The sequence below is a fragment of the Rhinoderma darwinii genome, unplaced genomic scaffold (assembly GCF_050947455.1).
Source record: "Rhinoderma darwinii isolate aRhiDar2 unplaced genomic scaffold, aRhiDar2.hap1 Scaffold_2178, whole genome shotgun sequence".
Lineage (NCBI taxonomy): Eukaryota > Metazoa > Chordata > Amphibia > Anura > Rhinodermatidae > Rhinoderma > Rhinoderma darwinii.
The window spans coordinates 1-16,863 of NW_027462506.1; the positions used below are offsets into that span (position 1 = coordinate 1).

Below are 16,863 nucleotides of genomic sequence, written 5' to 3' on the forward strand. Positions count from 1 at the left end.
TGGATGATGATGATGGTGATGATGGTGGAGGTGGTGGTGTTGGTGGGTGGGTGGTGGTGGTGGTGTGGGTGGTGGTGGTGGTGGTGGTGAGGGTGGAGGTGAGTGGAGGTGGTGGTGGGGGGGGGGTGGGTGGTGGTGGTGGTGGTGGTGTGGTGGTGGTGGTGGGGTGTTGGTGATGTGGGTGTTGGTGGTGTGTGATGGTGGTGTGTTGGTGGTGGTGTTGGTGGTGGTGGTGGGTGGTGTGTGATGAGGTGTGATGATGATGATGTGGTGATGATGTTAGTGATGATGATGATGGATGGTGATAGTATGATGATGCTGATATGATGTATCATCATCATCATCATTATTATCACTATGATGATGATGATAATGATGATATTGATGATGATGATGATGATGATGATGATGATAATGATGATATTGATGATGATGATGATGATGATGACGATAATAGTAATAATAGTGATGATGATGATGATGATGTTTATAATAGTGATGATGATGATGTGGATAATGATGATGATGATGATAATAGTGATAATGATGATGATGATGATGATGATGATGATGATGATGATGATGATGATGATGATAATAGTGATAATGATGATGATGATGATAATAGTTATGATGATGATGATAATGATGATGATATTGATGATGATGATGATGATAATAGTTATGATGATGATGATAATAATAATAATAGTTATGATGATGATGATGATAATAGTTATGATGATGATGATAATGATGATGATATTAATAATGTGATGATATGATGATGATAATAATAGTTATGATGATGATGATGATGATAATGATGACGATGATATTGATGATGATATTGATGATGATGATAATAATAGTTATGATGATGATGATAATAATGATGATGATGATGATGATGATGATGATGATGATGATGATGATGATGATGATGATGATAATAGTTATGATTATGATGATGATGATGATATTGAGATGATGATGATGATGATGATGATAAATAATAATAGTGATGATGATGATGATGATGATGATAATAATAATAGTTAGGATGATGATAATGATGATATTGATGATGATATTGATGATGATGATGGATGATGATAATAATAGTTATGATGATGATGATGATGATGATGATAATAATAATAATAGTTAGGATGATGATAATGATGATGATATTGATGATGATGATGATGATGATGGTGGTGGTGGTAATGATAATAATGATGATGATGGTGGTGGTGGTAATGATAATAATGATGATGATATTGATGATGATGATGATCATAGTGATGATGATAATATAATTGTAAGATTTATTACATCAATAATAGATATGAAGGAGTCGCCTAGATTGTAAAAACCTGGAAAAGTAATATGTTTGTAAGTAAGGGTTGAGCTGCGTCATGAAGGTGAGGGTCACACAGGGGTTACATGTCACAGGGGTAGATATTTTTTTTTACCTTAGAGTCAAATTTTACAACTCCACAGATTGGATAGGGATTATAAGGAATAGGATGTACAATACCTAGTGCCGATCAGATCATTGATTGAATTATATAATTTGCACTAATTAATGAACAATATCTCCTACAAATAAGGTCAATTAACAAAAATATTTTTAGAAAAATACAAAATATACTTTATATATTGAAACAAACAGTCTATCAGGGCAAGGAGCATATGGATATAAACAAATATAGTATATGGCCACAGAAAATATCTATCTATCAAAATAGATGCAAAATTGTTATGGGCAAAATCCCTATGCATGTATTCAAAGAGACCAGGGTCAGACCATGAGAGTATTATAAAAGGATAATAGGTTATCTAAGTCGTATGAAAGAACTCCCTGGTAAATATGCTATTAGCAATGAAAGGCTGGTTTGACCTAACAAGGTAAAAATGTGGACAAAATGAACCTACCCATATTACTGCTCCTGCACCGTGGAGACACCAAACCCGACCTGGATGCACAAATAGGTTGTTGTAATTAATGAACAAGATGGAAGACTTTTCCACCAAAGTATACTAGTCAGGTTTATATAGATGAAACGCGTTTGTGAGATAATACTGCCACGCAGTGTTAAAATAATACTGCCACACAGTGTACTAATAATGCAGCCACACAGTGTACTAATAATACTGCCACACAATGTACTTATAATACCACCACACAATGTACTAATAGACCTGCCACACAGTGTACTAATAATACTGCCACACAGTGTACTAATAATACTGCCACACAGTGTACTAATAATACTGCCACACAGTGTACTAATAATACTGCCACACAGTGTACTAATAATACCACCATAATATGTACTAATAATACTGCCACACAATGTACTAATAATACTGCCACACAGTGTACTAATAATGCGGCCACACAGTGTACTAATAATACCACCACACAATGTACTAATAATACCACCACACAACGTACTAATAGACCTGCCACACAGTGTACTAATAATACTGCCACACAGTGTACTAATAATACTGCCACACAGTGTACTAATAATACCACCATACTATGTACTAATAATACTGCCACACAATGTACTAATAATACTGCCACACAGTGTACTAATAATGCGGCCACACAGTGTACTAATAATACCACCATACAATGTACTAATAATACTGCCACACAATGTACTAATAATACTGCCACACAGTGTACTAATAATGCGGCCACACAATGTACTAATAATACTGCCACACAGTGTACTAATAGACCTGCCAAACAGTGTACTAATAATGCGGCCACACAGTGTACTAATAATACTGCCACACAGTGTACTAATAATACCACCATACAATGTACTAATAATACCGCCACACAGTGTACTAAAACTGCGGCCACACAGTGTACTAATAATACTGCCGCACGGTGTACTAATAATACTGCCACACAGTGTACTAATAATACCACCATACAATGTACTAATAATACTGCCACACAGTGTACTAATAATACTGCCACACAGTGTACTAATAATACCACCATACAATGTACTAATAATACTGCCACACAGTGTACTAATAGTACTGCCACACAGTGTACTAATAATACTGCCACACAGTGTACTAATAATACTGCCACACAATGTACTAATAATACTGCCACACAATGTACTAATAATACTGCCACTGTGTACTAATAATACTGCCACACAGTGTACTAATAATACTGCCACACAATGTACTAATAATACTGCCACACAGTGTACTAATAATACTGCCACACAATGTACTAATAATACTGTCACACAATGTACTAATAATACTGCCACACAGTGTACTAATAGTACTGCCACACAGTGTACTAATAATACTGCCACACAGTGTACTAATAATACTGCCACACAATGTACTAATAATACTGCCACACAATGTACTAATAATACTGCCACTGTGTACTAATAATACTGCCACACAGTGTACTAATAATACTGCCACACAATGTACTAATAATACTGCCACACAGTGTACTAATAATACTGCCACACAATGTACTAATAATACTGTCACACAATGTACTAATAATACTGCCACACAGTGTACTAATAATACCACCATACAATGTACTAATAATACTGCCACACAGTGTACTAATAATGCGGCCACACAATGTACTAATAATACTGCCACACAGTGTACTAATAATACTGCCACACAGTGTACTAATAATACTGCCACACAATGTACTAATAATACTGCCACACAATGTACTAATAATACTGCCACAGTGTACTAATAATACTGCCACACAATGTACTAATAATACTGTCACACAATGTACTAATAATACTGCCACACAGTGTACTAATAGTACTGCCACACAGTGTACTAATAATACTGCCACACAGTGTACTAATAATACTGCCACACAATGTACTAATAATACTGCCACACAATGTACTAATAATACTGCCACTGTGTACTAATAATACTGCCACACAGTGTACTAATAATACTGCCACACAATGTACTAATAATACTGCCACACAGTGTACTAATAATACTGCCACACAATGTACTAATAATACTGTCACACAATGTACTAATAATACTGCCACACAGTGTACTAATAATACCATACAATGTACTAATAATACTGCCACACAGTGTACTAATAATGCGGCCACACAATGTACTAATAATACTGCCACACAGTGTACTAATAATACTGCCACACAGTGTACTAATAATACTGCCACACAATGTACTAATAATACTGCCAGACAATGTACTAATAATACTGCCACACAATGTACTAATAATACTGCCACACAGTGTACTAATAATACTGCCACACAGTGTACTAATAATACCACAATACAATGTACTAATAATACTGCCACACAGTGTACTAATAATACTGCCACACAGTGTACTAATAATACTGCCACACAATGTACTAATAATACTGCCACACAATGTACTAATAATACTGCCACACAATGTACTAATAATACTGCCACACAGTGTACTAATAATACTGCCACACAGTGTACTAATAATACCACCATACAATGTACTAATAATACTGCCACACAGTGTACTAATAATACTGCCACACAGTGTACTAATAATACTGCCACACAATGTACTAATAATACTGCCACACAATGTACTATTAATACTGCCACACAGTGTACTAATAATACTGCCACACAGTCCTCTAATAATACTGCCACAGTCCTCTAATAATACTGCCACACAGTGTACTAATAATTCTGCCGCACAGTGAATTAATAATACTGCCACACAGTGCAATAATAATACTGCCACACAGTGTAATAATAATACTGCCGCTCAGTGTACTAATAATAACACCATACAATGTACTAATACTACTGCCACACAGTCCTCTAATAATACTGTCACACAGTGTACTAATAATACTGCCACACAGTCCTCTAATAATACTGCCACAGTCCTCTAATAATACTTCCACACAGTGTACTAATAATACTGGCACACAGTGTACTAATAATTCTGCCGCACAGTGAATTAATAATACTGCCACACAGTGTAATAATAATACTGCCACACAGTGTACTAATAATACCACCATACAATGTACTAATAATTCTGCCGCACAGTGAATTAATAATACTGCCACACAGTGTAATAATAATACTGGCACACAGTGTACTAATAATACTGCCATACAATGTACTAATAATTCTGCCACACAGTGTACTAATAATACTGCCACACAATGTACTAATAATACTGCCACACAATGTACTAATAATACTGCCACACAGTCCTCTAATAATACTGCCACACAGTGTACTAATAATACTGCCGCACAGTGTACTAATAATACCCCCATACGATGTACTAATGATACTGCCACACAGTCCTCTAATTATACTGCCACAAAGTGTACTAATAATTCTGCTGCACAGTGTATTAATAATACTGCCACACAGTGTACTAATAATACTGCCACACAGTGTACTAATAATACTGCCACACAGTGTACTAATAATACCACCATACAATGTACTAATAATACTGCCACACAGTCCTCTAATAATACTGCCACACAGTGTACTAATGATACTGCCACAGTCCTCTAATAATACTGCCACACAATGTACTAATAACACTGCTGCACAGTGTACTAATAATACCACCATACAATGTACTAATAATACTGCCACACAGTGTACTAATAATACTGCCACACAGTGTACTAATGATACTGCCACACAGTGTACTAATAATACCACCATACAATGTACTAATAATACTGCCACACAGTCCTCTAATAATACTGCCACACAGTGTACTAATAATTCTGCTGCACAATGTATTAATAATACTGCCACACAGTCCTCTAATAATACTGCCACAGTCCTCTAATAATACTGGCACACAGTGTACTAATAATTCTGCCGCACAGTGAATTAATAATACTGCCACACAGTGAAATAATAATACTGCCGCACAGTGTACTAATAATACCACCATACAATGTACTAATAATTCTGCCGCACAGTGAATTAATAATACTGCCACACAGTGTACTAATAATACTGCCACACAATGTACTAATAATACTGCCACTGTGTACTAATAATACTGCCAAAAACAGGGATTTTGCTGATACCCTCACTTATTTATTATATACAAAGTGAGTTAGAGGGAACCACAAAGGTGTATACCACCAATAATTGCTTATTAAATTATTTGGGAAAAGGAAGAGAGGAAAAGAACTGTGGTTCTAGTAGGAAATAAAAATAATAAACTTTATTAATATATTTATGTTAAAATAATTCTATCTTTTTCAATGTAGGTCAAAAATAATTAGCTGTGCAGAAGACCCCTTGTCCTGCACTTAAAGAACAAAATTTGTCTTGTATGTGTTTAATTGTAAGTTGCTACTATCATACAATATCAAATTGGACTTTATTGCTTACTAGAGTGAGTCAAGATCTGACTACACTGGTATGTTATGTGCACTAACCGGAATGCCGGCGAAACGCGCGTCGGGTGTCCAGACATATTAACTAATTCAATGTTGAAGGTCCTAGCTTAATCGAGTGCTACCTACAAATATCAATCAATAGTCGGCAACGACTTAAAAGCAAAAGCGCTGCTCCTTATAGGAGAGTGGTGCGAGTATCCTGAAAGACGCTGCAGGGTAAAATCCCTGACAGCACTAACTAAGCCAGCTGACGTATAGAGGCCAGCTAATTTAACATTGTGCTGCTATTCACTGCCTCTCCGTGAACACGGTGATAATAAACAGAGAGCAGATAACTAATAGAGCACATCAGCAAGTGCATTTCTAATTCATTTTATAGCACTCACTAAGTTCACCTACGTAAAGGCTACCTAGCTAGATCACTGCATTGCTGCTGTTCCCTAATACGAGGATCGTAGGTGCATGTCACTTGCAAAAGTGGAACACAAAACCTTTCATTCATTCTAACATTATAAAGTGCCGTCATTTAGAGTCTTGCTATTCACAGCTTCTCACAAACGCAGGGTGGGAACTGACATTGAGCAATTAAGAAACAGAGCACTCCCTGTAGTGCTCATTCACACAGGTTACCGCATCACTGCTATTTCTGGTAGAAGTGACCAGTGTGGCAAAACAAATAAATGTGGACTGTTATATTAACATAACAATTGTATAATAGACACTTTATAAAATCCAGCACGATACTCCAACAGTAATTCAATCTTGAGAATATCAATTAGCAGCAAGTGCTGATTTTTTCAGTAAATACGAGCATTTAAATAACCTTACATTTCTATGAACTAGCTAGCCAACATTGACACAAACAGTGCATAGCATAGAACCAAGGAATTGATACAATGTCTATTTACTAACAGATACATTGCAACTATCAGTGTACACAGAACAGCAGATACAATGTTCAGAGACTGACAGCCAGTGCTGAAACACGCAGTGCACATAACATACCAGTGCAGTCAGATCTTCACTCACTCTAGTAAGCAATAAAGTCCAATTTGATATTGTATGATAGTAGCAACTTACAATTAAACATATACAAGACAAATGTTGTTCTTTAAGTGCAGGACAAGGGGTCTTCTGCACTGCTAATTATTTTTGACCTACATTGAAAAAGATAGAATTATTTTAACATAAATATATTAATAAAGTTTATTATTTTTATTTCCTACTAGAACCACAATTCTTTTCCCCTCTTCCTTTTCACAAATAATTTAATAATACTAATAATACTGCCACACAGTGTACCAATAATACCACCATACAATGTACTAATAATACTGCCACACAGTCCTCTAATAATACTTCCACACGGTGTACTTTTAATACGGCCACACAATGTACTAATAATACCACTATACAATGTACTAATAATACTGACACACAGTCCTCTAATAATACTGACACACAGTGTACTAATAATACTGCCACAGTCCTCTAATAATACTGCCACACAGTGTACTAATAATACTGCCACACAGTGTACTAATAATACTGCCACACAGTGTACTAATAATACTGCCACACAATGTACTAATAATACTGCCACACAAGTGTTCTAATAATACTGCCACACAATGTACTAATAATACTGCCACACAGTGTACTAATAATACTGCCACAGTCCTCTAATAATACTGGCACACAGTGCACTAATAATACTGGCATACAGTGTACTAATAATACTGGCACACAGTGTACTAATAATACTGCCGCACAGTGTATTAATAATACTGCAGCACAGTGTACTAATAATACTGCCACACAGTGTAATAATAATACTGCCACACAGTGTACTAATAATACTGCCACACAATGTACTAATAATACTGCCACACAATGTACTAATAATACCGCCACACAGTGTACTAACAATACCGACATTGTACTAATACTGCCACACAGTGTACTAATAACACTACCACACAATGTACTAATAATACTGCCACAAAATGTACTAATAATACCGCCACACAATGTACTAATAATACCGCCACACAATGTACTAATAATACCGCCACACAGTGTACTAATAATACAACCACACAGTGTACTAATAATACTGCCACACAGTGTACTAATAATACCTCCACACAGTGTACTAATAATACCGCCACACAATATACTAATAATACTGCCACACAGTGTACTAATAATACTGCCACACAGTGTACTAATAATACTGCCACACAGTGTACTAACAATACTGGCACACAATGTACTAATAATACTGCCTCACAATGTACCAATAATACCACAACACAGTGTACTAATAATACTGCCACACAGTGTACTAAGAATACTTCCACATAATGTACTAATAATTCTGCCACACAATGTACTAATAATACCACAACACAGTGTACTAATAATACTGCCACACAGTGTACTAATAATACTGCCACAGTCCTCTAATAATACTGGCACACAGTGTACTAATAATACTGCCACACAGTGTACTAATAATACTGCCACACAATGTACTAATAATACTGTCACACAAGTGTTCTAATAATACTGCCACACAATGTACTAATAATACTGCCACACAGTGTACTAATAATACTGCCACAGTCCTCTAATAATACTGGCACACAGTGTACTAATTATACTGCCACACAGTGTACTAATAATACTGCCGCACAGTGTATTAATAATACTGCCGCACAGAGTACTAATAATACTGTCACACAAGTGTTCTAATAATACTGCCACACAATGTACTAATAATACTGCCACACAATGTACTAATAATACCGCCACACAGTGTACTAACAATACCAACATTGTACTAATACTGCCACACAGTGTACTAACAACACTGCCACACAATTTACTAATAATATTGCCACACAATGTACTAATAATACCGTCACACAATATACTAATAATACCGCCACACAGTGTACTAATAATACTGCCACACAGTGTACTAATAATACAACCACACAGTGTACTAATAATACTGCCACACAATGTACTAATAATACTGCCACACAGTGTACTAATAATACCGCCACACAGTGTACTAATAATACCGCCACACAATATACTAATAATACTGCCACGCAGTGTACTAATAATACTGTCACACAGTGTACTAATAATACTGCCACACAGTGTACTAATAATACTGCCACACAGTGTACTAATAATACTGCCACACAGTGTACTAATAATACTGTCACACAGTGTACTAATAATACTGCCACACACTGTACTAATAATACTGCCACACATTGTACTAATAATACTGCCACACAGTGTACTAATAATACTGCCGCACAGAGTACTAATAATACTGCCACACAGTGTACTAATAATACTGCCACACAGTGTACTAGCAATACTGCCACACAATGTACTAATAATACCACAACACAGTGTACTAATAATACTGCCACACAGTGTACTAACAATACTTCCACATAATGTACTAATAATACTGCCACACAGTGTACTAATAATACTGCCACTGTGTACTAATAATACTGCCACACAATATACTAAAAATACTGCCGGACAATGGCAAGGAGTGCAAGGGCAGGGCCCTTCTTATAGTCCAGGGTGATCTGGGAATAATTAGTTAATGTTTAACTTGTGCGTGCGCTTGCCCTTTAAGGCCAGGAATGAGCTCGCACACGCACCCTAGTGTATGTGCTGGCACCTCCGGAGAGGAAGACGTCAGCAGGATGACCTCGGTTATTACAGTTATTCTGTATGTCCCCCATATATATTGTGCTGCTAAAGAGATAATATCTGCCCTATCTAAGGGACCAGGAGGGCTGTGATAGAATAGGAGAGTCTATACAATGATTAGCTGCAGTTATAAACTCCCCTGACTCACAATAACTGTCTGTACTATCTGTGAGGGCTGTGTGCAGAGAGTCCTGTGTATTTCTATGAGATGCTGCCCCTCTCTGCTTTACCCTGCATTATGTTTGCAAGGAAGAACCCTATCAGAAGCAGGGGAACACACACTGAAACTGCATCACATAGGATACACTGAGACTCTGCAGTGTGAGGACAGAAGTTCTAGGTCACTTATCTATCAATAGCAGGGGGCAGGGGAGGCAGGTTTAAGCTGCATCACATAGGATACACAGAGACTCTGCAGTGTCACTGATCTATCACTAGTAGGAGGCAGGCTTAAGCTGCATCACAGAGGATAGCACCAGAGGCGTAACTTGAAACTATTGGACCCAATGTTAAATGTGTAACAGGGTCCCCACCTAGGATGTGGCATTTATAATACTGGCTTCTTTGGGCCCCTTTGGGAACTAGAGTGAGGGTGTGACTGCTACCGCTACACCCGCTATAGCTTTGCATCTGACTTGCACAGTTTATGGGGGTCACTCTGATGACACTGTTAATGGAGGAACATTGACTGTCGGTATTGGGATGGCCTGTACTTGTGGATGGGATTTACATAGAAAATTACACTAAACATTAAAGAGGACCTATCACCGTTCCTGACACGTCTAATTTAGTAAATAGTTGTATTCCCCATGAAATAACAATTCTGAAGCATCTTTTCTCAGAACTTTACATTATGCCAGTCCTCTGTTATTCCTCCTAGAAATGTATAAATACATTAACTACTGGGTATCACCAGTTAGGGGTGTGTCCCTACACAGACTGACACTGTCCAATCAGTGCTGACAGAGTGAAACTATGTAGGGACACGCCCCTTTGACAAGGTTAATGGTAACACCCAGTTGTCAATTTATTCCTACATTTCTAGGAGGAATAACAGAGGAACGGTACAACACAGTGTTCTATGAAACAATGCTCCAGAATTGTTATTTCATGGGGAATACAAGTATTTAGTAAAAATAGGCATGTCCGGAGAGGTGACTGGTGCTCTTTAAGTCTTCCTGGAAAGTGTTCATCTTATTCTGGTCTTGGATTTCATTAAGAACTTATAAAGTGTCGGCATTGTTTTGACGTCTTGTCCACTGATCCACAGTATTGTATGATTTTATAATGATATCATCTTGTGACTTCAATGACTTTTTTGGTCTTCTCAGGTCTCCTGCCTGCGAGTGCAGCTGGAAATGTACGAGGATTCATTTGACGACCAATACATCGGATGTCTCGACAGAATGGAGTCGATCACCCCGGAATTACTGAAGACGGAAAGAGAGGAGCAACCTGAGCTGGACAAGGCCTGGAATATTTCATCCGCAACATGGAACCAAAGAAAGTCTTGGATGGGACGTCTTCCTGATGGGTTTAAGGATGAATACGGGATGGCGTTATTATTATATACCTACATGGATTTACCCGTCCACAAAGACCTGAACCGCGCCGTCCGGGAATATGGACAACATCCCGACTCCTTCCGGTTCCATTCATTGCATTTCTATCTTACCAGAGCTCTGGCTTTGCTTCGAGCCGGATGTGAAGGGAAACCGCAGTCCACATACAGAGGGGCCAGTAAGGTTCAGTTTGAGCCGCCCCCTGACCCTGAGGCCACCATAAGACTGAGCCAGTTCTCTTCCTCCTCCACTGACATCGGGCAGGCACAACAATTTGGCAACGCATCGTTCTTCAATATTACCACCTGTTTCGGAGCGGATATAGAGAAGTTCTCATACTACCCGTCCCAGAAGGAGGTGCTCATACCGGTGGACGAAGTGTTTAGGGTCACAGACTACATTAAGGAGGGGAACAGGCTCATCCTGCAGACCACCAGTAGGAGGTGCAGCTTTTACAACTGTGCCTACCTGGGGGGTAAGGAAGAAAGTCATAAGATATTGAATGTAAAAGTAAAACTGAGAAGCGCTTAAAATGACTGTATCTGGTTTAGCGTCAATTTTCATGAACTTTTGGTCTTTTCATTGGAATGAGCTCCCTCCAGTGGTGACTGCAGGCAGCAGAATGTTATCATGTAACTCTATAGGAGCTGTATATATCTGTATGTAGTGAGCTCCCTCTAGTGGTGGCCGCAGGCAGCAGAATATTACCATGTTACTGTATGTCTATGAAGGTGATTTGAAGCTCTGTATTCAGAAAACTGGGCGCCGCACTCTATAAAGATATATTATGAAATGAATCAGCGCAGACTTTGGAACTGCATTGAAGAAAGAAAATAAATGAGGGCATCCTGGGCAGATATTTACTTTAGGCACAGCCTTGAATGTGGAATATGATTTTATAACTACTACCACCACCATCCACGGCCTTTGTGTAGCCTGATCTTTCCTTCTATAATGTTACATTGTTTCTTTTTAGAACAGAATGAATGAAATATGTTTCTTTTTTTGTTTTCAGGTAGTAAAAGGGAAAGCTGCGTCTATAACTCAGGTGAGGAGCGCATTTATTTCTATTACCCTCTACACTAAACTCTGTGGATTAAAGGGGTTGTCCAGGATTTGGGTGTTTTAAAACAAACCTATAGGATAGAAGACTTTCTATTATACTGACCATCCAGATTCCTCCTGTATCTCCCACTCTTGTTATCTCTCGCTCCATTGTTATGACAAGGACGGAGTGACGCTATATCCTGTATCTGTATAATGTCTGGTCACTATTATGAAAAGTCACGGTGGCCTAGAGCCTCAGAATGGCGCGGTCACATGTTGTTATGTCACAGTGCGACCATTACATAGTCATAACACCACACGAGGAGCGACTAGTCTAATGTCCGTCTGTCCTCTGCTGCCATTATCCCTCCGTCCAGTGATGTCCAGTCCCGTGACCGCATCATTGAATTGCTATAGGCAGCAGAGACTGTTCGTTAATAGTGACGTAACATTGTGTAGTCATGTGACCTTACGTTACTGTGATCCAGTCATAGCACTGCACCGGGGATGGTGACAACCAATAGATAAGGTGACAGACATAGACATGGGGTGTGTGTCAGCCCACAGGTAATAGTCTCTGATTCATCCATTAACACGCCAATAATTTTGCATGTCTGCACAATGGAGAATGGGGATCAGTGGCTGCCAGACACACCTGGCACTGCTTATCTTTGGCTGATGCAAAAGGGTTAGACAAGGTTTGTGTTAGGGAAAGAAGAGGTTTTAAGCTCCGGCCACTGTAAAGATATATCTTCAGGATCTTCATCTCGTGGGCAGAGTGGAGAACGGTTACAAAGACCTGTCCTGTCCTGCATTACACAGACAACACATTGATATGGATGGACACTGTGTAATACTTCAATTCTCCTGTGGTGGCGCTGCAGTGAAACAGAACACTTATTGCCAGGTTTCCTCACAGATCACAGCTGATCGCTGGGACCATTCAAACAAGTATGGATTGTCCAATGCGGTGAACTCCTTTAATCAATGAAGAATTTTGACCGATTTAGATAAAAAAAGTAAAGTTGTAACAGGGGCAAATACTTAATGACCCCCCTAAGTGTTTACAGCTACATTAGCTCTGGGAAGGTAATGATTCTCCTTGCGGAGATCTAGATGGTAGGGAGTCTTAAAGGCAATGCTTCCTGGGAAAATATGCAAAATAGCTGTCCTCCAGAAGGAAGAAATGTGTCTCTTTAGTGCCACCTGTAGGTGTTTACCCTGTAAGTCAATGTCTGACCATTTATAGAGCCATAAAACATGACTCAGTCAGAGACCCCCATCTGTTGACCGCACTGTTCCGGACTTGTTGCCTCTCATCAGTGCAGAGTATGGTTCTGGTTGGCTCAGTAATCTTTTTTCATTATGATTTTGTTTAGACCTTTTGTGATTTTACTTTGATTTCCGTTTTTTTACTTTGCCCTCCAGCTACAACTATCGGGAATTGCAGGGAAACAATTACAGCACCCCTACTGGTCACAATGAGCATTGCAATCATTACTGCTACAAGCTTCTTGACAAGCTGAAGTCTCGGGCGGGATTCTTCGGGCATCAGAAGGAAGATGTGAGGACGATATATCACTAATGAAGAGCTTCAATATAAAGGATGATAGTAACTGAATAATATCTAAGAAATAGGTCAAAAAATATCCCCAACTGTCTCCCACACAACGACCTGAATATTCGATATGATGATGTAAATGTTCAAGACCTTGGAAAGTATTCACCCTCCTCTGGCAGATCGTTCCTGCCAGTATTTTTATTGGCAACCAATATTCTCTTCAAGTAAATTTTCCATCTCACAAGTCATAATTTGTCAGCAGATATTTTAAAAACAATATTAAAAATGGTGAACAAGCTGCTTGCGTAAGTGGACTTTGTCCCAAGCGTCAGACTGAAGCCGGTCATCTGGTCATCTTGCACGATCTTAATTGTTCACTATTTATCCATCCTTCAATTTTAACCAGATGCTCAACCCCCACTGCAGAGAAGCCCTATACAAAAATGTCAGGGGGGTGTCTGCTGAGAAATGGGCAGTGAGAGGTTTGCACCTCACGTGGCTTCTTGAAGCTCCATTTCTATCTTATCCAACCACAGAACCCTCCCCCACATCGTAGCCGGGTCATTCGGATGATGTGATTATGTTTAGTAATTTCGTCTTTCTAGCCGACCTCCTGTACTGGACACTTGTATGCAAGAATACGAATCCAAGGAAGAAACGCAGCACTCCAGAATGATATGTATGCAGTTAGTTCCAAAATTATTTGGACAGTGACACAAGTTTTGGCATTTTAGCTGTTTACCAAAACATATTGAATATCCAGTTATATAATAATCCGGGATTAAAGTGCAGACTCTCAGCTTTAATTTGAGTGTCTTCACATCCTAATTTTAGGAAGGGTTTAGGAATTACAGCACTTTAATATGTGGCTGACGCTTTTTCAAGGGACCAAAGGTAATTGGACAATTATCTCACAAGCTGTTTAATGGGCTGCATGGGCTATTCCCTCATTAATCCACCATCAATTAAGCAGGTAAAAGGTCTGGAGTTGATTCCAGGTGCAGCATTTGCATTTGGAATCTGTTGCTGTGAACCCACAATATGAGGTCAGAGGAACTCTCAATGCAAGTGAAACCGACCATCGTCAGGCTGGAGAAAAATGAAGAAATCTATCAGAGAGAAGTACAAATTTCAGGAGTGGCCAAATCAACAGTTTGGTCCATTCTTGAAAAAAAAAAAGAGCGCACTAGTGATCTCGTGAACTCCAAAAGGCCTGGACGTCCTCGGAAGATAACAGTGGTGGATGATCGCAGAATCCTTTCCATGGTGAAGAAAAACCCTTCATAACATCTACCCAAGTGAAGAACACTCTCCTGAAAGTAGCTGGATCAGTATCTGAGTCCACCATAAAGAGACTTCATGACATGGTGGGGGCAGTGTGATGGCATGGTGGAGGCAGTGTGATGGCATGGTGGAGGCAGTGTGATGGCATGGTTGAGGCAGTGTGATGGTATGGTGGAGGCAGTGTGATGGCATGGTGGAGGCAGTGTGATGGCATGGTGGAGGCAGTGTGATGGCATGGTGGGGGCAGTGTGATGGCATGGTGGAGGCAGTGTGATGTTATGGTGGAGGCAGTGTGATGGCATGGTGGGGGCAGTGTGATGGCATGGTGGAGGCAGTGTGATGTTATGGTGGAGGCAGTGTGATGGCATGGTGGGGGCAGTGTGATGGCATGGTGGAGGCAGTGTGATGGTATGGTGGAGGCAGTGTGATGGTATGGTGGAGGCAGTGTGATGGTATGGAGGAGGCAATGTGATGGCATGGTGGGGGCAGTGTGATGTATGGTGGAGGCAGTGTGATGGCATGGTGGAGGCAGTGTGATGGCATGGTGGAGGCAGTGTGATGGTATGGTGGAGGCAGTGTGATGGCATGGTGGAGGCAGTGTGATGGTATGGTGGAGGCAGTGTGATGGCATGGTGGGGGGAGTGTGATGGCATGGTGGAGGCAGTGTGATCGTATGGTGGGGCAGTGTGATGGCATGGTGGAGGCAGTGTGATGGCATGGTGGAGGCAGTGTGATGGCATGGTGGGGGCAGTGTGATGGCATGGTGGAGGCAGTGTGATGTTATGGTGGAGGCAGTGTGATGGCATGGTGGGGGCAGTGTGATGGCATGGTGGGGGGCAGTGTGATGGCATGGTGGGGGCAGTGTGATGGCATGGTGATGGCAGCATGATGGCATGGTGGGGGGCAGTGTGATGGTATGGTGGAGGCAGGGTGATGGCATGGTGGGGGCAGTGTGATGGCATGGTGGGGCAGTGTGATGGTATGGTGGAGGCAGTGTGATGGCATGGTGGGGGCAGTGTGATGGCATGGTGGAGGCAGTGTGATGTTATGGTGGAGGCAGTGTGATGGCATGGTGGGGGCAGTGTGATGGCATGGTGGAGGCAGTGTGATGGTATGGTGGAGGCAGTGTGATGGTATGGTGGAGGCAGTGTGATGGTATGGAGGAGGCAATGTGATGGCATGGTGGG

At 39.9% G+C, this 16,863-nt stretch overlaps 1 protein-coding gene across 1 annotated transcript; it reads left to right on the forward strand.

Annotated features, from left to right (window-relative positions):
- The first annotated feature begins 11,540 nt into the window (after positions 1-11,540).
- Positions 11,541-14,690, forward strand: LOC142701714 (ecto-ADP-ribosyltransferase 5-like). The gene is made up of 3 exons (XM_075848156.1): positions 11,541-12,259; positions 12,800-12,832; positions 14,260-14,690. Exons 1-3 carry the CDS (start codon positions 11,581-11,583, stop codon positions 14,355-14,357), a joined length of 810 nt encoding a protein of 269 aa, XP_075704271.1. The 5' UTR covers positions 11,541-11,580; the 3' UTR covers positions 14,358-14,690.
- The last annotated feature ends 2,173 nt before the right edge of the window (positions 14,691-16,863 follow it).